At 44.0% G+C, this 22,819-nt stretch overlaps 1 protein-coding gene across 1 annotated transcript; it reads left to right on the top strand.

The window, feature by feature from the left end:
- The first annotated feature begins 5,079 nt into the window (after positions 1 to 5,079).
- Plgrkt (plasminogen receptor with a C-terminal lysine) lies at positions 5,080 to 17,764 on the top strand. Its single transcript, XM_032891778.1, has 6 exons — positions 5,080 to 5,178; positions 6,053 to 6,160; positions 8,599 to 8,685; positions 15,207 to 15,337; positions 15,913 to 16,022; positions 17,354 to 17,764. The coding sequence occupies exons 3-6, from the start codon at positions 8,605 to 8,607 to the stop codon at positions 17,473 to 17,475; spliced, it is 444 nt and encodes a 147-aa protein (XP_032747669.1). The 5' UTR covers positions 5,080 to 5,178; positions 6,053 to 6,160; positions 8,599 to 8,604; the 3' UTR covers positions 17,476 to 17,764.
- Positions 17,765 to 22,819: the final 5,055 nt, after the last annotated feature.

The raw sequence follows: 22,819 nt of genomic DNA, 5'->3' as shown, positions 1-22,819 counted from the left end.
TTTTGAAAGGGGGTCTCTCTTACCTTCCGTCGAGCTCTCAGCGGGCTAGACCAGCCAGCCAGAGTGCTCCGGGGGTCCCCACCCCCGCCTCTGCTGCCAGCGCTGGGGTCTTAGCGATTTGGGCCATCTCAGATTTGGGCCATCTCTGCTTTTATTGTGGGTAATGAGGCCCCGAATTTCAAACACTCTGCTTGATCAGTGAGCGCTTTAGAAGCAAAACATCCTAAGCCATAAGATCTCCAACGTAAATTTTATCTTCAGAATCCAGACACTTTAGTAAATTACCATTCGATTTGATTCCCTTCCTCTTTCAAGCCCTTTCCGGATACTTGACAGTCTTGACAAAATTTTGCATATAGAGTTACACAATCTATAGAGTTAATAACAGACAAATGACTCGGCTTTAATTCTAGAAAGTAGGTGTGTCTGTATAATAGGAAATATATTTTTAAATCGTGGATTTGGTGACTTCCTCAAAGTTCCTCGACATAATGAAACCAGTGCTTTGCCATTCAAGAACTTCCCATCTCGAGCCGTGCCCTTTGTGAACCGTGCCCTTTGTGAGGGCTGTGGATGCTGCCGCTCTCGGGATCCAGGTGGGGGAAGTCTGTTCTAGGTGATGTTGAGAAAGCCCTTCTGCGAACTGGAAATGTGGGCTTTTTCCAAGACAAAACCATGGGAACTCCACAGAGCACTGTCATCGTTTAAACATGTCACTGTTGGACTTCAAGGGCCTTCTTCGTCCTCTGCTTTTCCCACTTAATCTCTAAAACTATTCTCCTACAGTAGTGCACTGAGTGAATATAGGGGTGTCCACTGGCTTGGTTGTGCATGAGATTTTTCCCACCATCCATCCCCATTTTTAGTTGTTTTTTTTTTTTTTTTTTTTTTTTGGGGGGATGACACTGCCGTAAGGCTCTCTAGAGAATGGGAACTGTCAACATCAATAACATTGAATAGACCAGACCCTCAGCTGAGATAGTCCCTCTTCCAAATATCTTTTGAACCCCAGTAATAGAATAAAATAATTTCCCTAACTTTAGTTGGCTGACTGAAAATAAACACTTTCTATGTGGAAATCCAGTCTAAACATATGTGTGTATATACACATGCGCAGACAAAATGTATTTCTAGTTAATAATTTAATTCTCTTAAAGGATAGCCAAGACCCAGGACGTAAGCTTTATGATATGTTAGTATGGTTGTGACTATTCAGATATTTAAAAAAAGAAAAAAAAAGTCACTTTAGAGACTCACTCCTTAGCTGAGTTCTCTTGGTTCGGTAAGGATTTGAGTGGTGAGGATTAAGGGATACCCCCTTAGCAGTCTCTACGGCTATGACGTGAATTATTTTCAAAGCTAGAAGGAGTGAGGTGTTTTAGCTTTCTTTGATTTACAACAGCATCGCTTAAAGTGTACATAAATGCTCTACAGAGAAGGCAAGTGGTGACTGGAACTGGTCTCTCTGAAGCTCTTCGTGGGAATTGGGGACCTGCTGCTTTCGCTGATTTGCATATGAGTAATCTGAAGAGTCTCCCACCACTTCTCTCCCACCTGTTTGTCCTCCTGGGACATTTATTTTCCCATGAAGTTGATCATGCCCCCTTAATGAAGTTTTGGTGTCCTCTAGAAATAGAAATAGAAAGAATATATAATCTTAAAAAGGTACACATAAGCCAAAATAGCCTAGGTAAGGAAAGGGGCATCCCTGAAAATGATCTGAGTTTTGTGATTTGGAGAAAAGGTCAGATGAGAGGAAAACAACAGTGGCTCGCCAAGGCAGAAGGGTGGAGCCCATCTCTAATGTCATCTCTAATCTCCTGTTTCCTGTTCACAGCCCACCTGGCCTATTCCTTGCGGGGAGATAAACCTCTACAGCTCACATTCTGCATAGTTGAGGATGAAGGCCAACCATTTCCAGGGTAAGGCGATACACAAAGTGATTCTGGAGATACCCAGGAACGATCTGGGGGGCACAGGGGGTGGGCACGCGGCAAAGGCTAAAGGTGAGCAAGCCCAGCAAGTTCTTCCAGAGATTATTATTGTGGAGTCTACACTGAAAGGCCGGCTCCCCTCCACGAAGGGCCCTGAGGGTTAAGGAGAAAGGTCGGTTTCTAACTGTAATGCAAAGTCATTGGATAGTTTAAGGCAGAAGAGTCGCGTCTACAGCTAGCGGAAGAACGCAGGTGGAGGAGTCCGTGTTCATAGAAACTGGGAGCTTTAAGGAGATTCTGTTACAGTTCAGTTCAATTCCAAAACTACCTATGGGGAAAGAAAGTCACATCCCAAAATGGGGTGTGTGTGTGTGTGTGTGTGTGTGTGTGTGTGTGTGTGTGTGTGTAAAATGACATACTAGTATATAAATAGTAAATCTTATTTATTTTATATGTATGAGTGTTTTGTCTGCATGTGTTTGTGCGAGAAGAAGGTGTCAGGCCTCCAGGGACTGGAGTTTCAGACAGTTGTAAGCTGTCACATGGGAGCTAGGAATCAAACCCTGGTCCTTTGAATGAGCTTTAACTGAATGAGCTTTACAGCCCTAGTTCTCAGAGTTTGGGGACTATTTTCTAAAGGAGGAGGGGAGGAGGGAGGAGGAGGAGGAGGAGGAGGAGGAGGAGGAGGAGGAGGAGGAGGAGGAGGAGGCGGAGGAGGAGGAGGAGGAGGAGATCATTCGGGGGAGGAGAACAGGCTGAGATTCACAGGTTGAGGACAGGGTCATGTGCGTTGCATGGGTTACTGAAGAAGGAAGTTAGCAGGCACTTAGTCAATACTGACATCACCACTGAAAAATACCCCAAAGAGAAGCAGCTCCAAGCTTCCTTCTCATCAGCTGTGCGACTATTTACATACAGCCGAGGGAGGCTGGAAGCCCACCCCTCATCGCCATTCCCCAGCGCTCCCTCAGTCACTCGTACTATTCTTGGGATGCTAAGCTGTAAGGAGATGCTTCGAGATGCTTCGGTTGAGCGCCATGAAGCCTCCTTGGATTCAGGTTACACTCTGAAATGTACCCACCCCTGCTCCGCACAGCTCTCCTTGGCTCCCCGCCCTCTTCCACCACAGTTATTTTCAGTTACTGGGTTTCAGTGTCAAGCCCTGACAAGCTACAGCATCATAAAAAAAAAAAAAAAAAAAAAAAAACTATCAAGGACGATAACGATTAAAAGTGTCAGTCATAGTGAAACAGGTCGCATTTTCAAACGTCAGACTCTCGTGTCCATGCATTAGATTACCTGACTTGTACGATAGTCTTATGAGTTGCAGTTCCTGACGCTGGCTCTACTTTAAGGCTGTAGAAATGGCAACATCTTACTCAAGCAACTTACATGATACAAGTAGGAATCACACCCCGAACGATGCTCCAGTGTCTGCTACACAGAGGCCACACTGGGGGACTGTGACGTGCGCATCTTTATCCACTGCCATCACAGCGTGTGCGTTTTCTGGCCCCTCAGTTAAACCTTGACTTGTGTGCCCCAGCAATGCTATGCCTACAGCCCAAGACAACTGACAGTATGCTCACAAAACTAACCGCGTTGTTCCTACTAGACTAACTAGAACATCCAAGTGTCCATCCGTCTGAACGGATACACAAAATGTCTTATATTCATACGCCGGACTACTTTCTAGTCCCAACAAGAAATGCAGCCATGAGCCATGCTGTAATGCACTCGTTTGATTTTTGTTTCTAATTTACACTTAATATTTATTGACTCTCTGCGCGTGCAAGTGCACACTTAGGGACGTCAGAGGACAGCTTGCAATAATGGGTTCTTTCCTTCCACCATGTGGATCTCAGGAACAGAACTGGGTCTCAGGGTGGCAAGCACATTTACCCACTGAGCCACCTCACCAGCCCCCATACTGTAGCAGATGAACACACACACACACTCTCTCTCTCTCTCTCTCTCTCTCTCTCTCTCTCTCTCTCTCTCACACACACACACACACACACACACACACACACACACACACACACAATGTTAAAGTAAAAGAAGCCAGTGAAAAGTCCGTTTCATTTATATGATCTATCTAGAATATGTAAGTCTTTGAAAAGGTCAAAAATAGATTAAGATGGGTTCTATAGGTTGACTGCATGTGTCATTGTCCCATAATGATAGGTTCTATTGATTGACTGAGAAAAACAGCTCATGATGAAGGAAAGATCTGCTGTGATCTTGCCCACAGAGCGCAAATGTTAACCACCGCCACTCCCAGCCTCCGGGGCAGAAAACATGTTCTAAATCTTTCTCTTTGAAGATACAACCCTGCGTGTTTAACATTCTCGTGCTTATCTGCAGGTACAAGGACTTCTGTCCTTCCTACAGTTTACAGAGCTGGGAACAGAACAGAGGCCAGTTTAGTCTGCAACCTATAGATACCACTTCCTGATCTGCTGCCCATCACTCTCCAAAAGCATTTACTCCTAGCTACATGTACCTGCTCCCATAAATGGGACTAAAGATACTGTTGCAATTCCCCCATCTAAAAGTCAGAATACGGAAGACTGAAACTAAGAGCATCTATACAAGCCTGCTAGGCTAGATGTGCCTGAAAGTTGTCTTCTCTAAGGTGTGGTGTCACCCAAGGATAAGACGGGGCCCTTCCTAAAGGCTGGGAAGCATGTACTATTTTCCCAGCCGGTTGCATAGCAAGTGCTAATGGGTCCTTGAGTGTTTCCTCAGTGAAGCTGGGAGCTGTACTCTAGACAGACAATGCTGGTAGGAGTATGTAATGTGGAAAGCACGTAAGGAAATATGGAAATTCTGGCCACTGTTTGCTTTTGTTCCCTGTTTTCTCTTTGCGATTTGATGGTGGCGTTTTTTTTTTTACAGGCTGGGGAACCCGAGGACTTGAAATGACATTTCCATGCTGCTTCCTCCACCTTCCCTCAAAATCACACACTATACTGGACCCTGCAGGTTGGAATTTGCCGCTCTTGCCCGCCCCACCCACCTCCCGTCTCCAGGCGCCTGCACCGGAAGGACACCCCAAGCCTCCTCCGGCACCGGAGCACTTAAAGGAGCCAAAGGCCACGCTGATTGGTTGAAGCTCGTGAGCCACTGTCAAAGCCAACCAATCCTGGGGCTCTGCTGAGCAAGGTACAGTCTGTGCCCTGATCGCTCCGGAGCTCTGGCTAGAGGCCTCTGCAGTGGTCACCGTCCCGCACCGCGTCGCGTGAGTGCATCGGGCAGCAGGAACCTGGGAGGGAGGGTCGGCTCGGTTGCATGGCCCCGCACAGCTGCATCTCCAGCTAAGCAGGGAAGGCCGGGGCTCTGGGTTCTGCCGATGTCCCCAAGGCTGACAGGTATTGCCAACCCGATACTGTGAGTGTGACCTCTCCATACCATTGTCGCCAAGTTGGGACAAGTCTGCTGAGTGCAATGGACAGGGAAATGGAGTACCTTTAGGGAAATACCTAAATGACGATAAACTGGCTCAACAGAGCGAGAGTGGAAACAAAACAAAACAAAAAACACCCCCAGAGGCTATGTGCTTCCTTCTAGGGAACATGCTTTGGAAGACTTATTGAGAATGGTTGTGACGATATGACCAGCCAAAAATTCTGGTACTAAATAAGGGAAGAAATTCTTTTCCTTCTAAATTGAATCCTGGTTCCTAGGATGACCAGAGAAAGTCTGTCTGAGATTTGCACAATCAACATACCCTCCCCAACACACCTTTCCAAGGTAATTTGAATCATGGGCGCTTGGAACTGGAGCATTAACACCACTGCTTCCCCACCCCCAACCCAAAACAAACAAATGAACAAACAAACGAACAAATAAAAACAAAACAGGAGCAGCCTGGACTTACGTCAGTATCCTCCATACTCCAGGACACTGTGGTTTTCTGTGTCGCCTGTAATAAAATCAGTTTGGGGCCACTCTTACTTATTGCTGATAGCGTTTTGTCTCTGGGAGTGAGAAATTTGAAGGTATTTGGGACGTCCTAAGGAAAGAGTGCAAAATGGCTTTGTCAGGTATGGGCAGAAGAGGTTGGAAACACTGTTCAAGGGTGAAGTTACAAGGTGTGGCATACTCATTTGCAGGTGATCTCCAGAGGGACACTCCTACCTTCCTTCTACCTTTAACTGTGAACCTGAGATTTCCCCGACACATCCAAAGTCCAAGTCCAAGAGTGCAAGGCCCAGAAAGAGGTAAGCTTAAATCCCAACTTTCCAAAGTGTTTCTCTGCTCTCCTCGAGATGACTGATGGGAAGATATTCCTACTACTTCAAGGGAGGGAGAGCTCACCCCCTTAGAAATAGAAACAGGCCAAGGGACGGAGGGAACCGTGCGTGTGTGCGTGTGTTTGTGTGTGTGTGTGTGTGCGTGCATGCATGCGTGCGTGCGTGTGCGCGTGTGGGGGCACTCGCAGACTAGAGAACAGGTTTCTTTTAAGATGTTTGAAGATTCTTGCAACAGGTGAAAAATTCAACCAAAGTTTGCCTTCTGCTGGACCATTCCTATTTTGCACAAGTGTTTGTGTATAGTAGAAGCCACAGAGACTATCAAGATGGATGATAATGTTTCTCAGCTGGAAATGACTCATGTGAGCTGCCAATGCTTAGATAACAGAGTAGACAGCTAGATCCCCCTCCCTGATGAGCACCCTCTGCCCCTGCTCATAGGGTGCTGAGTGGGACAGTGACAGACAGGAGGAATCCTCATAACGTCCCAGGCCTGCTTAGGGCTCTCTCTCTTTCTTCCTAGGAAGTAGTTCAGCCTCTGTCAGCCTTACAGCCGAATGGCTCAAGGGCCACTTATTTCCAGGATATGTTTTCTTTGTCTTTGTCTGAATACAGGGAAGTCATTGAAACTTGGCTGTCCGCTCACACTCACCTGGAGCCCGACTAACAGGGTGACCATCCTAGTTGAGGTGAAATGCCCCTGTTCTCCATGCTCATTTCCAGGGTCACTCTAAAGCCAGGGATTTCCTTGTGAGGAAAGCTGTGGAAATAACTGTTGTCTGGGATTCCCTCAGAATACAGATAAATCCTGGCTGTGAAGCATTAGACTGACTGCTGTGGTGTGCAGGCATTCGACAGCCTAAGACAACATTGAAGAAAGCAGAGTCATTGTGGCATTCCCCTGGACCTTATAGTCTACTGAAAGGTCCATAAGGAAAATGTTTTCTGAACAAACTCGGCTGTATTTAGAACAAAGTTAGGAGTTCTGACCCACCTACAGTTTATAGCCCTCTCGGGTAGCTGTTAGGTAAGATCATATGATAAGATAAAAAAATTAAAAATAAACCAAGGTGGTGCCGGATGAGGAGGATGGCTCAAGTCACAGTTTTTAAGGAAATGATGGTCAAAAATGACAATATGGATCATAAGGAAAAAACTTGAAAATTTGAATTCATTTCCCAGACTAGTAAAACAGAACAGCCAATCTATTTTTAACTATTCAATAATAATAATGTTAAATAAATTGAATGTTATAGTAATGTTCAATAAATTGAATATATTGTTATAAAAAGATGTCTGTACTTCTTTAGGCTAACATAGCATTTCCGAGAACATTAAAGCAGGCTAAGTGTTCCATATATTCAGTGTAGTAAATGCATTTTTTTCCTCAATGGTATTTCCAACTTCCAATGAGTTTATTGTGCTGTAACTTCCACTGGAAATAATAGAGAAACTCTACAATGTGGCCATTTTAAAAATCCATTTCTGGGCTGAGGAGATGGCTTGGTGGTAAAACACTTGCCACACTATCATGAAGACCTGTGTTGAAAGCTTGCAAATCAATGAAGAGCTGGGTGTGGTAGCACACATCTGTAATTCCAGCGGTGAGATGAGAGGCAGAGACAGGAGGATCCCTGAAGCTCCCAGTCAGCTAGCCTGGGCTACACAGCTGAGAGCAACATTCGGGACAGACTGTCTCAAACAAGGTGGAAAGGGCAGAACAATACCCGGGGTTACCCTCTGACCTGGACAAATGTGCTGTGGCACACACCCTCCTGCACTCACACATGAGTGAATACATACACTCACACACATACTTCCATACATGGAGATCCATTTGCAAAGCCATGCGAGCATCCTCATCCTGCCCTTGTGAGCGCCTTCTAACTTGGATGAGAATGAAGCTGGGGCTGGAGGAAAATAGGGGCTATCAGCTGCAAGAGGATGAGACCTGTGTCAAAGGACAGGAGCATGAGAGTCCGGGAGGAATACTGACATACTGACCCTAAGACACCTACGTCTTAAGATGCAAGGTCAAGAGGGACACCCAAAAGGTCTGAACACACATCCTCAGATGCAAGGTCTTCCTGTCTTCCAGAACAGCCAGTAAGAAGGTGACTCGTATTAGGTTCATAGAGGGGGAAATGAGGAAACATGGCACTGTGTGTTCACAGAGCAGGGAGAGATGGGAAATCATTTCAGTCAGCTGTTCTTGGCTAAGTGAATGGTGTTCAAACTGGGTAAGTAAGTATGCCAGAGGTTAGACCACTACATAGAGTTTACACTATTCCCTAAGTCAAGTTTTTTTTCTCCCTTTTTACATTGTCACAGTTGATAGGAGCCCAGAGCCTGTATAAGGATATACAGAGTCTGTTATCTAAATATGTCTGCATTTTACACTTTAGGTCAAGATGGGGTTTATATTCTCGAAATCTATGAATGAAAACATGAAAAATCAACAGGAGTTCATGGTTATGCACGCTCGACTTCAGGTATGTGTTAGTTAACATGCTATGCTCCTAATCATGTTAAGTTTCTAGAATGGTGTTCTTGAGGCATGTTCTCTTTGACCCCCTTTCACCCCTAATTAAGACGCTCTTGGGCTCCACCCTCAAAGACAAGGTGAAGTGGATGACCAAGTAACTGGTGAACGGCCTACGTCTCCAATACAGATACTTGAGCCAAAATTCCTACACGACTAGGTAACTGCTTAGAATATATTAGGAACAGAATGTGCCTCTTCACCCAAGGTATTCTGGGTTCCTAGAACCTGTGAATATATTAGGAATATGATACATTGCATGGAAAGGGATGTTACAATTTGTTCATCTAAAGAAGTGGTGTCCTGGATTATCCATGCAGATCCATTGTCATTTCCAGAACCTTTATAAGAGTCTCTCTCTGTCTCTGTCTCTCTCTGTCTCTCTCTCTCTCTCTGTCTCTGTCTCTGTCTCTCTGTCTCTGTCTCTCTCTCTCTTTCTCTCTCTCTCTCTCTGTGTGTATGAGAGAGAGAGACAGAGACAGAGAGAGACAGAGAGACAGAGAAAGAGAATTAGAAGATGTTATACTGTTGCACCTAAGAGTCTTAAACACAATCACATCCGAGCAGCACTTTGAAAATGGAAAAAATCCAGGCCGTGGGCCAAAAAGTGCAGGCAGCCTTAATAAGTCAGAAAAGCCACAGCCCTTTAACCTTAGATGGTAACTTGTTAAAGAGGCATTAGGAAACTGGTATCCACTGTGGCACCTGACTTCAGATTGTACAGCAGATGTTTAGAAAAAAAAAACTCAAAGAGAGTGCTTAACTGTCTAATGTAAGCTGTTGAAGTATTTTAAAATATTGCAAGACACAGCTGAATGTTAAAAAGTTCGACTGTGCTAAGGTTGTAGACGGTGATGGTGAGGCCCCTGTGATCTGTTATGGCTTTAAGAGTAGAAAGTCCTACTCTCCGGCAGTACAAGTGAGAGATAACCTAGACGGCCTGGGTGAATCCTTAGCATCCTGACTGTGTGCATGACCTGCCCTCAGTCTCCTGGTCTGTACCCTGGGGACAACACACTTTTCAGAGACGCTCCAAGAAGTAAAACTTATGCACATTATATAGAATGAATGTTATACAGAATGTATAATATAATGCCTCTTACTTATAGTAGGTGTTGCTGTCATTGCTATTAAAAATCTTTTTTTTAAACGTTAGGGTTTCATCTAGCTCAGTCCAAATTGATTATGTAGTCTAAGATGGCCTCGAGCTTCTAATCCTCGTACGTCTTCAGTGATGGGATTATTGGTATGAAACACACAAAAGTTTCGGTGCGGGATAATGATTCCTTTGGGGAAAATTGAAAGAACGGGCAAGTTACTCTCTGTAACCGAGCAGAGACCAGAGAAGACTTACAGACTAGGAATCAGCCCAGGATCTCAGAAACAAGAGTAGCGTGTGGGTGGAAACTACGAGAGTTTCATTCTTATATTAGACTACATGACCTCAGGATCTGTGAAGATCTGGGGACTTTATTCCTCTTGGAAGTTACAGAAAACCAGAGACTCCCACACCGGAGGAGTTCATGGAAGCAGTGCGGGCATGGCGCTGACGTCACTTCCTCCTGCTACTCAAAGCTCCTGAGCTCTGTGGATTGGGTCAGGTATGGGGAAGACTGAGTGTCGGGAATCCACTGCTTTTTTAGGGAAGCACGAACAAGAAGAAAGTGGAGGCTTTTGCTTTGTTTCACTCCTCAAGGTTTTCACTGACACGCAAGCAAGAGATGGCTCCGGCAGCTAGGGCCCTGGTTTTTGGTTTTGTTTTGTTTGTTTTTTTGTTTTTGTTTTTGTTTGTTTTTTTTTAACCTATCCATCAAGAATGTGTAGGATGTCCGTGGTCCTTGCTAATCAGCTGACTGACCAGAGGCAGGAGAACAGCTTTAAGTCCTTCCTCATCGATATCCCAAAGAGCAGGTTTTCCATGTGTGGCGTTGAGGTTGTATCAGCCATCACTCACAGCTTAGCTAAACCAGAGGCGAACCCAGCCTGGGAACCCAGCCCTTTTTGAGCCAGCAGCTTTGTCTCAGCTGGAAGAAGACCGGTTGAAATCCTCCCGAGGACTGTGACTACCGCTCCTGCGTGCAACCAAGAAGAGACTAAGGTGTGGTCTGACCGATTGCACCTTCAAGCACACTACTTTGATTTTCCGGCAGTCGGACTCCTACCTTCTACCTGTCCTGTCTTGGATCCCTGACTCCACAATGGACTTGTCACACCTGAGGATCACGCGGCTTCCACAGAGCAAAGGTTATTTTAAACAAAACAGAACCGCGATGGCGTTGCCTTTCTGATCCTTCAATTATTCGCTGAAGTGAATCCCTTCACAATTTGTATGCTGGAAATCCAGCCCCAATATGACTTCATTTGCAGATAGGGTCTTCACAGAGGTAATCGAGTTAGAATAAATCCACAGGGTGGACCTTAATCTGATATGTTGGTGACTTTTAAGAGGAAATTTAATCATGCACCCCAGACATTTCATTTACAAGCCAGAGATAGAGGTCTCCTCACTGCTTGTCCAGGAATCGGCCACATTGATTTTTGGATTTCTAGATTCCAGAACTAAGACACATATATATTCTATTGCTTAAATTAACCAGTTTTTGGCCTCTTTGGGGGTGGGGGGCAGGGATTTAGGGAGTATGCATCTTTAGCAAACTAAAGCAGGGAGTACTGGAGCCTGTGTCCAGAAGGGGGCGCTGGTGCGTTGGGCTAGAGGCTCCATGCAGCTTTCCTCCCTATTTCTGTAAGCCGTCCCAGGAGGAGCAGCAGAGAGGTCACGAATGGGAGGGATTTGGTCACCCTGAGGTTTTTGTACAAAATGCCACATCAATTTCACTGTACACTTACATGTGTGCACGACAGAATCTTGAATTGCATCAAGCTCCCTTCCTCACTGCAAACTTTGTTCAGACTACCTCCGTTGAACTCGGCCCATCTTCCAGGCACAGAATCTAGCCTAAGTGTTGTAAGATCCCTACACAGTTTCGGGAGTTTATACACTTTGGCAGATGCTCAGTGATTATTGTGACAAGGCTTTCTGTTTCCCCCTCAGGGACCACAAAAAACAAAAATAAAAACAAAACCAAAAACAACAAAAAAAACCTTTTTGATTTTGTTTTCCTTTTTTAAAAATTTAGTTTTTGAGAATTTCATACGAGGTACTAGGGCTGGGGGCTGTGGCCCAGAGGTAGACTATCTGCCAAGCACGCACATGCGCACATGGTCCTAAATTCAGCTCCTAGTACTGGAGAGAGAGAGAGAGAGAGAGAGAGAGAGAGAGAGAGAGAGAGAGAGAGAGAGAGAGAGAGAGAGAGAGAGAGAGAGAGAGAGAGAGAGAATATGATGGAAGGGACCCACATTAGTAATTACAATGATTATCAAGTCTTTAGTAGAAACTGCTTCTTCTGCTACTGAGAATAGTTAAAATGAGCATTTCTTCACAATGCCACTAGATGGCACACATAAACAACTTTATAACACCAGAAAGTCTGGAAAGAATCCCGATGCTATGATGTAGGACTGTAGGCCGAGCAGTAGGGTCATGCAAAGATTAGTGGGCAGCAAAAGTTTGTTGTTTGCTGTGTTCAGGGAACAACGTGAGAGAAAAACAAAAGCCAACCAAACATGAGAGCCAGACTGTCTGTGTGCTGAGAACGTAAGGTACTGACTGTGTAGAGTCCCTTAATTTTTAGTGAGATTAGATCTTGCACATGGTTCAATTTTATTGTCAATGAGGGAATAAACATGAGAGCTTTTCTCTCTGTCTGTTCTGACATGGTTCAAATATTTTATGTAGGACTTTTCTTAGAAGAAAAAGTAATTGGATTATGTTTAATAAATTTATTTCTGTTTTAAATCTATTAGGAAAACAGATGTTAGTTTCAGGTTCATTGTTAGACTTTGTTTAGAATGTTTGATGAATTATAGCTGTTGGCTTAGGAGGTTACTGATTATAATAATTATGCCATTGGAGACATGAATTTATTATATATGGGTATATTTTAGTTTTTCAATCATTACACATTGTTTAGGTGCCAAATACTATTCAGACAAAAATTTCAGTTATATTTTCCCAAAAGAAAAACCTTAACTTCAAGTTTCATATGTTTCAACATTTTTTAACATGAAGACCTCAAAGGTTTTAAAACTACAGTAGAATGAGATTATGTTTTTGGCTCCCTCCCTCCCATGTGATCCATGCTGACGCCTCTCAGATGCCTCCTTACTAAGACACCCACTGCCCTGTGTCTCCTGTCTTGCAAAATGCCATTAATCCCAGACTTTCAACCCTAGTTGTATCTTTGTTGTTGTTGTTGTTGTTGTTGCTGCTGCTGCTGCTGCTGCTGCTGTTGTCCCTTGAGAAAGGGTGGCAATGTATCCCCACTTGGCCTCAAATTTATGATTCTTCTTTCTATGGCCCCTCCTGAGTTCTAGAATAATGGGCATACCCTACCCAGCCTGGTGCAGAACTCTTAGCCTGAATCCTGTGAGAGAGAGAGCTTTACAACTAGAGCCCAGTGTTTGAGCCCAGTCCTTTTTACCCTTGACAACTACTTCTACATTGTTAGATGGCTCCTTTCCCCTTCCACGCAAGTGTTTGTCTTACAGTCCCAGGATCTCGTCAGAGTCTCGTCTCATTTGGGGCATCCGCTGAGTTCTTGGCTGACTTATACATTTTGGTACATCGAGTTCACTCTTTACCATAAACTTTATTCTTGTGACAAGGACAGCATGTTCTGTGTTCACCACAACACCTTACTGTTCAGTCTCACGATTTTTATGAAACTTTCTGCTGCTCCCTTTGATAGTTCCCAGCCGTCAGTTTTAGACTGGTACCTACTTGATGTTTACTGGGGGTAAAAAAAAAAAATCTATCCTGCGATAGCTCGTAATCCTGGCTTAATCCTGGCTGCATACTAGGACTACCTAGATGCCCTGCAAAAAACTAAACTAAAGTAATGCTGACCTAACCTCCAATTAACATGTGGAATAACTTTTGGTCGGCGAGGATGCATTTTGCACACTCAATACTCACATATACAAAATCATGTTATGTATCTTTAACAGAACTCAAAATGAACCTCAGCTTCTACTGATAAAGGCAAATTTGGCCAAGACAAGGTGGCTTGATTGCTTCTTACCCTCTCTCCTTCTCTGTTCCTTTTGCCTTGGAACAATCTTGGTATGGCCTAGGTGACCACAGGTGGCACGGGCATTAGAGGAGGCATCTCTGATTGAGGGGAGCTTCTCCCCTGCTGTTGACAGCCACCTAGGAAAACATGTGACAAACAAGGATCTCCATTGACATCCCTCCATCACTGTGTGAAGACCTGGTATTTCAAGTTGTAGTTGGGTGTGTTTGGCAACATGAGCAGAAGGCAAAATGATTCCCATGCAAGTATTAACAACAAAGGCCAGCAAGGTGTGTGTTTAGTGACCCATAAATTTCTTCATGTGAAACAGAAAAGCCTAGATATATAGTCATGGCTCAGATCCACAAAAAAAAATCAAGACCTCAGGGAGCAGGGCACTGTGCTGCATTCATTCGAAGGAATTGTCATTGCCAAAGGGACAGTTGCACAGAGCTGTTCAGAGCAACTTGGTCAAAGTCTATTGTGATTTTTTTTATTAACTTGAGTATTTCTTATATACATTTCGAGTGTTATTCCCTTTCCCGGTTTCGGGCAAACATCCCCTCCCCTCCCTTCCTTATGGGTGTTCCCTCCCAACCCCTCCCCCATTGCCGCCCCCCCCACAGTCTAGTTCACTGGGGGTTCAGTCTTAGCAGGATCCAGGGCTTCCCCTTCCACTGGTGCTCTTACTAGGATATTCATTGCTACCTATGAGGTCTGAGTCCAGGGTCAGTCCATGTATAGTCTTTAGGTAGTGGCTTAGTCCCTGGGAGCTCTGGTTGCTTGGCATTGTTGTACATATGGGGTCTCGAGCCCCTTCAAGCTTTCCAGTTCTTTCTCTGATTCCTTCAACAGGGGTCCTGTTCTCAGTTCAGTGGTTTGCTGCTGGCATTCCCATCTGTATTTGCTGTATTCTGGCTGTGTCTCTCAGGATCGATCTACATCCGGCTCCTGTCGGTCTGCACTTCTTTGCTTCATCCATCTTGTCTAATTGGGTGGCTGTATATGTATGGGCCACATGTGGGGCAGGCTCTGAATGGGTGTTCCTTCAGTCTCTGTTTTAATCTTTGCCTCTCTCTTCCCTGCCAAGGGTATTCTTTTTCCTCATTTAAAGAAGGAGTGAAGCATTCACATTTTGATCATCCGTCTTGAGTTTCGTTTGTTCTAGGGATCTAGGGTAATTCAAGCATTTGGGCTAATAGCCACTTATCAATGAGTGCATACCATGTAGTCTATTGCGATTTAAACAAAAATAAGACCGCCTGAGAACCAAGGAAGGAGGAAGAGCAGATCGTCCAAAATGGAAGGTGAGTAACTGCTCTTTTGTCTTTGTGCTTAGCTGGAAAGACAGCTGACCATGCAGAATGAGATGAGAGAACGGCAAATGGCTATGCAGATCGCCTGGTCTCGGGAATTCCTCAAATATTTCGGAACGTTTTTTGGCATCGCAACGATCTCTTTAACAACTGGGTATGTTTACAATTTACTTGAAGTTTCTGAAATAACAAAGTCTTTGCCATGGTCATAGGTCATAGCACCGTTAAGGTGGCTGGAGTAGGCCTGTGAGTTTTGAATCTTGAGTATTTATGCAACAAAGAAAGTTCCCTTAGCTTACTGGTCTGTAGAACGAGAGTGGTAACAGTTCGTCCTGCCTTTAGTTCCTCATGTGCCTTTTGACTATTTCTCTAGTCCATATGTTAAAGAGGGCTCACTTGACGCCAAGATGGATGACCTCTGTGCTTATCCCAGAGGTCCTGAATGGTAGCTCTCAGTCCTTGTCTGCTTTAAAAGGAGGAATCTAAGACCTGAAGTCAAAGGAAGGTCAGCAAGTCATAGACCCTCCTCTTGAAAACCAAAGGATCTGGCAAGGTGTGATGGACAAAGAAATTCAATTACTCAATCCCTATGGAAGACTCAGATGAATTAAATAGCTTACAAGATAGAATACATCCTCCCAAAGGTGGTTGTTTTTTTTTTTTAATTACAAGGATAAGATATGTATTTGCTGGTTATATTTGACACTCATCATTCTATTTCTGAAACAGAGCAATAAAGCGAAAGAAGCCAGCTCTTCTTATTCCTATAGTTCCCCTAAGTTTCATCTTCACCTACCAGTATGACCTGGGCTACGGAACTCTTCTACAAAGAATGAAAAGTAAGTCTTCCTAAGCAAGAATCTCTGTGTCAGAGTTAATCTGCGGTTCGGGATTGGGACTGAGCGGTGGCTCAGCTGGTAACGAGCTCACTCTGCAAGCGGGAAGGCCTGGAGTTCAATTCCTAGTGCCCCTGTGAAAGAGCCAGGTGTGGTGGTCTACGTTACAATCTCAGCACCGGGGAGGTAGAGACAGGTGTTCCCGGCGTGCCCGGCGAGCCAGACTAGCCTACCTGGCGAGCTCCAAGTTAGTCTGAGATCTTGTGTCAAGCACAAAGACAAACACAAAGATAATGACCGAGGATACTGGCAGTTAACCTCAGGCCTCCACACACAAGTGCACACAATGAATACATATATGCACATGTACACACACACACACACACACACACACACACACCCTTCCTTAGAAATCTTAGACTTATGTGGATTCTGATAGTACATTTCCCTATGATTCCGAGGGCAGGCATCTCTACTTCTAACACAATGGCATGGAGTCAGCTTTCACCAGCTCATAAGAACTGACTGCTAAATGATTAGAAGTTTTGCATGGGGGTTGGGGATTTAGCTCAGTGGTAGAGCGCTTGCCTAGCAAGTGCAAGGCCCTGGGTTCCGTCCCCAGCTCCGAGAAAAAGAAAAGAAAAAAAAAAGTTTTGCATGATGCATATGAGGCACAGTTGTTTATTAAAAATTAAATTAAAAAATTAAAAATTATAATAAATACTAAATTGCACTTAAAACAAAGATATCAGATACTCAGAACTCTTCTGTCCCTAATTATTTTTCTACTCTATATGACGTGGCTTGCTCTACCACTGAGCTAAATCCCCAACCCCCACTGTTGACATTTTTAAACCTTTGGGAAAGAATTCTAGTGATTTCTATAGGTATTCTTCATTTTGTAAGACAGCTTATTCGTTTTTAGTGTCAATTCACAGTTGTTCGTGTGTGTGTGTTGTACATTGGTCAGATCAAGGTAGTTACAGCCATCTCCTCGTGCACTTATCATTTCTTTTGTGAGTATCTCTTTTCTGAGACAGTCTCCCTGTGTGGCCTCGGCTGACCTTGAACTCATGATCCTCTTGTCTTACCTCCTGAGTGATAGAATCTAAGCACCTCTAGCTGGGTTTTCAGAATCCGTCGCGTGTTTCCCCTGAGTGGTATAGATTCCTTCTCCTGAGTCAGATGGGTGAGACGCTTAAGTGAGATTTAAGGTCATTGATCCAGTGACCCACAGTGTGCCCCTGGAACAGCAATCCGGCCGGTCCTCTTACAAAACCCTTATGGTCCCTTCATCAGCTTATCCATTTCTGCCTTTTATTCTGCATTTTAAGGTGAAGCTGAAGACATATTGGAAACAGAAAAGACAAAGTTGGAGCTGCCAAAAGGACTCATCACCTTTGAAAGCCTTGAAAAAGCCAGAAGGGAGCAGAGTAAATTCTTCTCAGACAAATGAAGTCCCACTTATCCTCGAAGCACATACTGCGTCTCAAAAGCACAAAATCGTTGGCTTGAATCATGGTGTTTACAGTTTTTTTAAATGATCAAGATTTTGATACAATGCATTTTTATTTTAGAATATTAAAATCTGAAGTGAGTTTGTTGAACTATTTTAAAATAAAATTTCTAACACTCAACCAAACCATGGCAGTATCCTAAGTAACATTAAGATTTCTCGTGTGTACGTGTGTTTTTTTCAAGTAGCCAAGTGCAAAATTAATAAATTATGTTGTTCTGAATTTGACACCCATGTCCTGCTGCTTCAGGTCCTGTCAGACAGAATCTTTACCCGGTCTTCATCTCTCACAGGCATTTGCTGTCGTGTCCTGTCCCACGAAAGAATAGTGACCAATGCACACAGAACTACAACGATCACTGTCTCATGGAGAGGGAGGGGAGGGGAAGGAGGTGATGAACTGAGAGATATAAATGGGGATCTGAAGGAAGTGCGAGGAGGGAAATGGGTTGATCCTATTTCAATGTATTCATACATGATAGTCTCAACCAACCAGTAAACAAACAAACAAACAAATAAATAAAAGAATTTCATCTAGTGAATCCAAGCACGATGGGATCTACCATAATAACAACTAATCAGGAAGTTGGGCGGGAGGCTTTTAAGTTTGAGACCAGGTTGAGCAGTGTAACAAGACACGCACACGCACACACAACCTTACAATTCTGGTGTGCACACAACCTCATAATTCACAATACTGGTGTGTTATCGGTGCCCAAAATAGTTCATCGAGAGTTTTAAATTCAGAACTATTCTGCTGTGTGAGCTCTGCGGACATCAGTGCTCAGCCCGTGGAGTTTGAGGCCCCCTCAGAGCCGTGCCTCAGAAGACTGGGCCTCGAGCAATCCAGCCAGGCCCTTAGCACTCTGACTTTCAGACCTTTCCTTCTGGCTCTGTGTCATGAGGTTCATCGATAACTCCCATCGAAACATCTACTCCTACAGGATTCTCCCCCACGTGCATAAAGAGACGAAAACCAAAGCCGGTCGAAGCCACTGCTTTGAAATACAGCTGTGTTAAAAGCTGATCCAACCGGCCTTAGAAGTGATTATTCAAGGCTTCCCTTCTTCCTTTCTTTTCACCATCCTTTTACTGAGTCGACAGACATTACATCTGTAACTCTTGTATTATCTTCGTCACTTACGTTAATTAGATATTTAGCACATCCTAATTACAACTTTTATTAAACTCCTAATACCGGATCAGCTATGGTCTCTTAGGTAGCTTTTTATCACATCCTTCTGTGGGGCTTCAAGAAAAATGAGGTAATAAAACGTGAGAAAACATGGTAAAGGCGAGAGGAAGCTGAAGTCGCTTTATGAACAAACCTTTAGAGATTCGTAGTAACCACACTCTGGCTTTGCCAATGGTCAGAGGCAAAGTTGGGGTGGGACATGTCCGGAGACACTCTGGCAGACAGAGCAAAGCTACCTAGGTGAGAAGTCCCCTTAAGTGGGGGAGGGCTTCAGTGAGCATTCGGTAGTCTGCTGGAGGAGAAAGCGAGTACTTTTGTAATAATTAAGACTTAGTTTATGAGATTTTAGTACTTAAGCCTTATCAAGATTTATTTGTATTTTATGTGAATGGTGTTTTGCCTGCACATGTGTACAGCAGAGGCCAGAGGAGGGGGTCAGATCCCCTGGAGGAGGAGTTACAGAGGGTGATGAGCTGCCATGTGAAAACAGAGAATTAACCCCAGGCCTCTGAAAGAGCAGACAGTGCTCTTAACCACTGAGCCATCTCTCCATGCCCGTTCTAAGCATTCAGAATGTTTTAAATTTACACTTAGGGGAAAGCATCGTGCCTCTCCAAAACTTTTATGAAGTTTTACATCTAAAATGAGTAGTATCCACTGGACGCTGGTGTCCGGAATCTGTGGCAGGATTCTTTCCAATACAGTGTGATGGCTGTGTCTGAGTGGCACCTAAATCAAGTTTTAAAACCAGTGAGCTACTGAGTTTGTAGCTAAAAAAGAATAGTTCTTATCCAGTGTGTATGAGCTGTAGGCTCTATCCTTGGACTCACAAATGAAACATCAAAAAGTCACCAATAATATGCTTTTTTTAAAAGTCACTTTTGTCATGTCTTAGGGCCATATAAAGTGTATGGAAATGGATCAAAAGTGCATGGGTTAGCCCATGACCTTTGGCTATGTAGTGAGTTCAAGACCAGCCTGGACTAAATGAGACTCTCTCAAAAAACAAACAAACAAACAACAACAACAAAAACCCCAAAACCAAAAAGTACATGGGTCAAAAGAGAATAGACAAGGGGCAGACTCTGATTGTCAAAATTGGGCTGGGCATACAGTTTGGTGGTAGAGTGCTTGCCTAGCATGTATGAGGTCCACGGTTCAATTCCTAGCACTGGAAAGATACACACAGACACACAGACACACAGACACACAGACACACACATTCAGAGAGAGTGGGAGAGAGAGAGAGGAGAGAGAAACAGAGACAGACAGATATAGAGACGGACTTCATATGATATTGTATATAACATATATAATGTGTATGCACTCACAGATGTCAAATTTCAAAATCTCCACAACTGATATGATTCAAATATAAGTCATCTAATTGGTGTGTTATATAGATGTCAACAATTCCAACATATGAATGTCCAAATGTGAATGGACAGCCTAGAGACTCTCACCAGAACATTTTTTTTTCTGTTCTGCCATTCTGAGAAAGGAACAGGCTCTTGCTAAGAAATCATTGTTAAATACAGCCAGTTTCTCAAACATTGTGGTGCTTCCTGCCCTTGGGGGTGTGTCTATTCTGCAAGAGAACTGGAAATGTTCCCTGGGCTTCAGCCTTGTGGGTACCCACAGAAGAAGACAGGAAGACACAGTGCACGCTACCAATGTGCAGAAAGCAGTTTCTGGTGCTTTCAGGATCCCCACTGATTTTTAAATACCTACACTGGTCAGTCTCATGATTGATAAAGCCTAGAGCAGTTCCTGAGTTATATACAGGGGGACCACAAGGCCCAGAAAGGGGTGTACATGCCCAATCTGAGAGGCCCAAAAGTCAAGGACCGGGCTGAGCCGGCGCAGTCTTTGTGAGGGGAGGGGCTCACTTGACAGTCCATGCATGACTGCCAGTGGCCATAGTGGGATCTTCTCACAAGCCAGTCCGTGTTTTAAACAGCTAATGAAGAGTGTGATTTCTTCTGACACAAACACACACACATTCCCACCGCTGTGCCTTTGTTGTTCTAAGCACAGACATCTCCTAAATAGCAGAGCTGTATGTACTTCCGAGTATCTGGATGTTTCAATAAACATCAGCGAGAGATAACATCTTAACCAGCAGTTCTCAACCTTCCTAATGCTGCAACCCTTTAATACATTTTCTCATGTCATGGTGACCCCCCCCCAGCCATATGGTTATTTTGTTGCTATTTCATAACTGCAATTTTGCTACTGTTATGAATCATGAGGTGAGTACTTGACATGCAGGATATCTGATACGTAGCCCCGATGAAAGGGTCATTTGACCCCTCCAAAGGGTCGAGACCCACAGGTTGAGAACCACAGATCTAAGGTCAGAGAAGACCATCGAAGGTTTTTTGTTGGATTCTGCTGCTGTAATTAAACATCAAATGCTGCCAGGAGCCTTAGCTGCCGACTCAGCGCTGTCTGCCACATTTCACTCCTTTTCTGTTTAGACACGTAAGGCAGAGATGCTTCAGTTAGACCAGCTTTCTCTGAGCACATTTGGTACCCATTACTGGAATTGCTTCAATTACTGTTCACTGCATAGCTTCCATGCTTCTGGGCCATGCCTTTTGTTATTGTTTTTAATGAGAGACCCATTCTGGCCAAGTCTTCCTTAAATTAAAAAGCTCATGCATTGTGATTCCACGTAGGAAATCTTGGGCAACACTAACCTCAGTTGCCCATAACAGCGTTTTCCTGGAAAGCCGAGCAGTGACTAGAAAGGATTGTGAGGGGAATAGAACTGTCTGTGTCAGGACAAAGATACAGCATACTCCGGTGTCCTCTTTTGTCAAAACTGTGTCCTTAATATTTGTGCATTTCAAGGTATATTAGTTAAAATAATATCTATCTAAAATAATAACTATCACCATAATTTTCATTGTCATAATTGGATGAGTAGAAGACTATAGTGTGTGTGTGTGTGTGTGTGTGTGTGTGTGTGTGTGTGGTATGTGTATATAGTGTGGTGTGTTTGTGTGTGTGTGTTGTGTGTGTGTGTTTGTGTGTATGCGGGTGGTGTGTGTGTTTGTGTGTGGGGGTGGTGGGGAGTGGTGTGTGTTTGTGTGTGGGGGGTGTGAGGTATGGTTTTGGTGTGTGTGTGTGTGGGTGGGGTATGTGTTTGTGTGTGGTATGTGTGTGGTGTGTGGTATGTGTGTGTGGATATGTGTGGTATGTATGTGGTGTGTGTGTGTGTGTGTGTGTGTGTGTGTGTGTGTGGTATGTGTATATGTGTGTATATATATGTATGTAGAAAGAGAGACACTTGTAGGTACAGGTGAAATAAGAATGGTAGAACAATAGTTATAAAAACCGGTAAGTGGGTGTCCTTTATGTGAAACATACCTCATATGACACATAATTTCATAATAAATAATCTTTAAAATCTAAGGAATTTTCTAAATCTGCCTGATCAGCAAACTTGATTTTTCTAGACCTTTGAAACCACATGCATTAGAAAATATAAATAACAAAAGTATAATGCTGAGTGAAAAAAAAACCTAATTCATTCAACCCAGTAAAAAGATTCCCGAAACGCAATCCACGCCAAAGAGGTGACATTACCAAGATGATGGAGTAGGAGTTGGAAACCCACATCCACCCACAAAAGAAACAAACAAACAAAAACAAAAAACAAGTTATAAACAAAATACCCTTGAGAAGGCCCATTAAAATTCTTCAGTACAGTGGGGCGGAGGAAAATGGAGCATCTGTATCGATAGGTGGCTGGTGCTTGTCTGAGACACCTGGATTGTTAGAACGGCTAAAGGTTCTGTAGTAGCCTCCGTATGCCGTACACTGGAGCCACTGTGTTCCCAAGAAGCTTGCTCCTCAAAGGACGCCAGTATCTTTTGCCACAGAGTACTCAACAGCCGTTCCCTCCTGGAAACCACAGAGAGAGACCTGGGTGTATGTTCCCCACCTCTCCCAGCCTTTTGTGTCCTGACCCCACCCATGCTCCAGAAATGCCCACGTTCTAGGTCTATGCTCTTTGACTATACTGCCTTGCTCACACCTCAGACAGCAGACTCATTCGTCGCTAACTTGTACTTGAACCCT

The sequence above is a fragment of the Rattus rattus genome, chromosome 2 (assembly GCF_011064425.1).
Source record: "Rattus rattus isolate New Zealand chromosome 2, Rrattus_CSIRO_v1, whole genome shotgun sequence".
Lineage (NCBI taxonomy): Eukaryota > Metazoa > Chordata > Mammalia > Rodentia > Muridae > Rattus > Rattus rattus.
The sequence above is the reverse complement of the archived record's forward strand: the minus strand, read 5'-3'. Positions and strand labels throughout refer to the sequence as shown.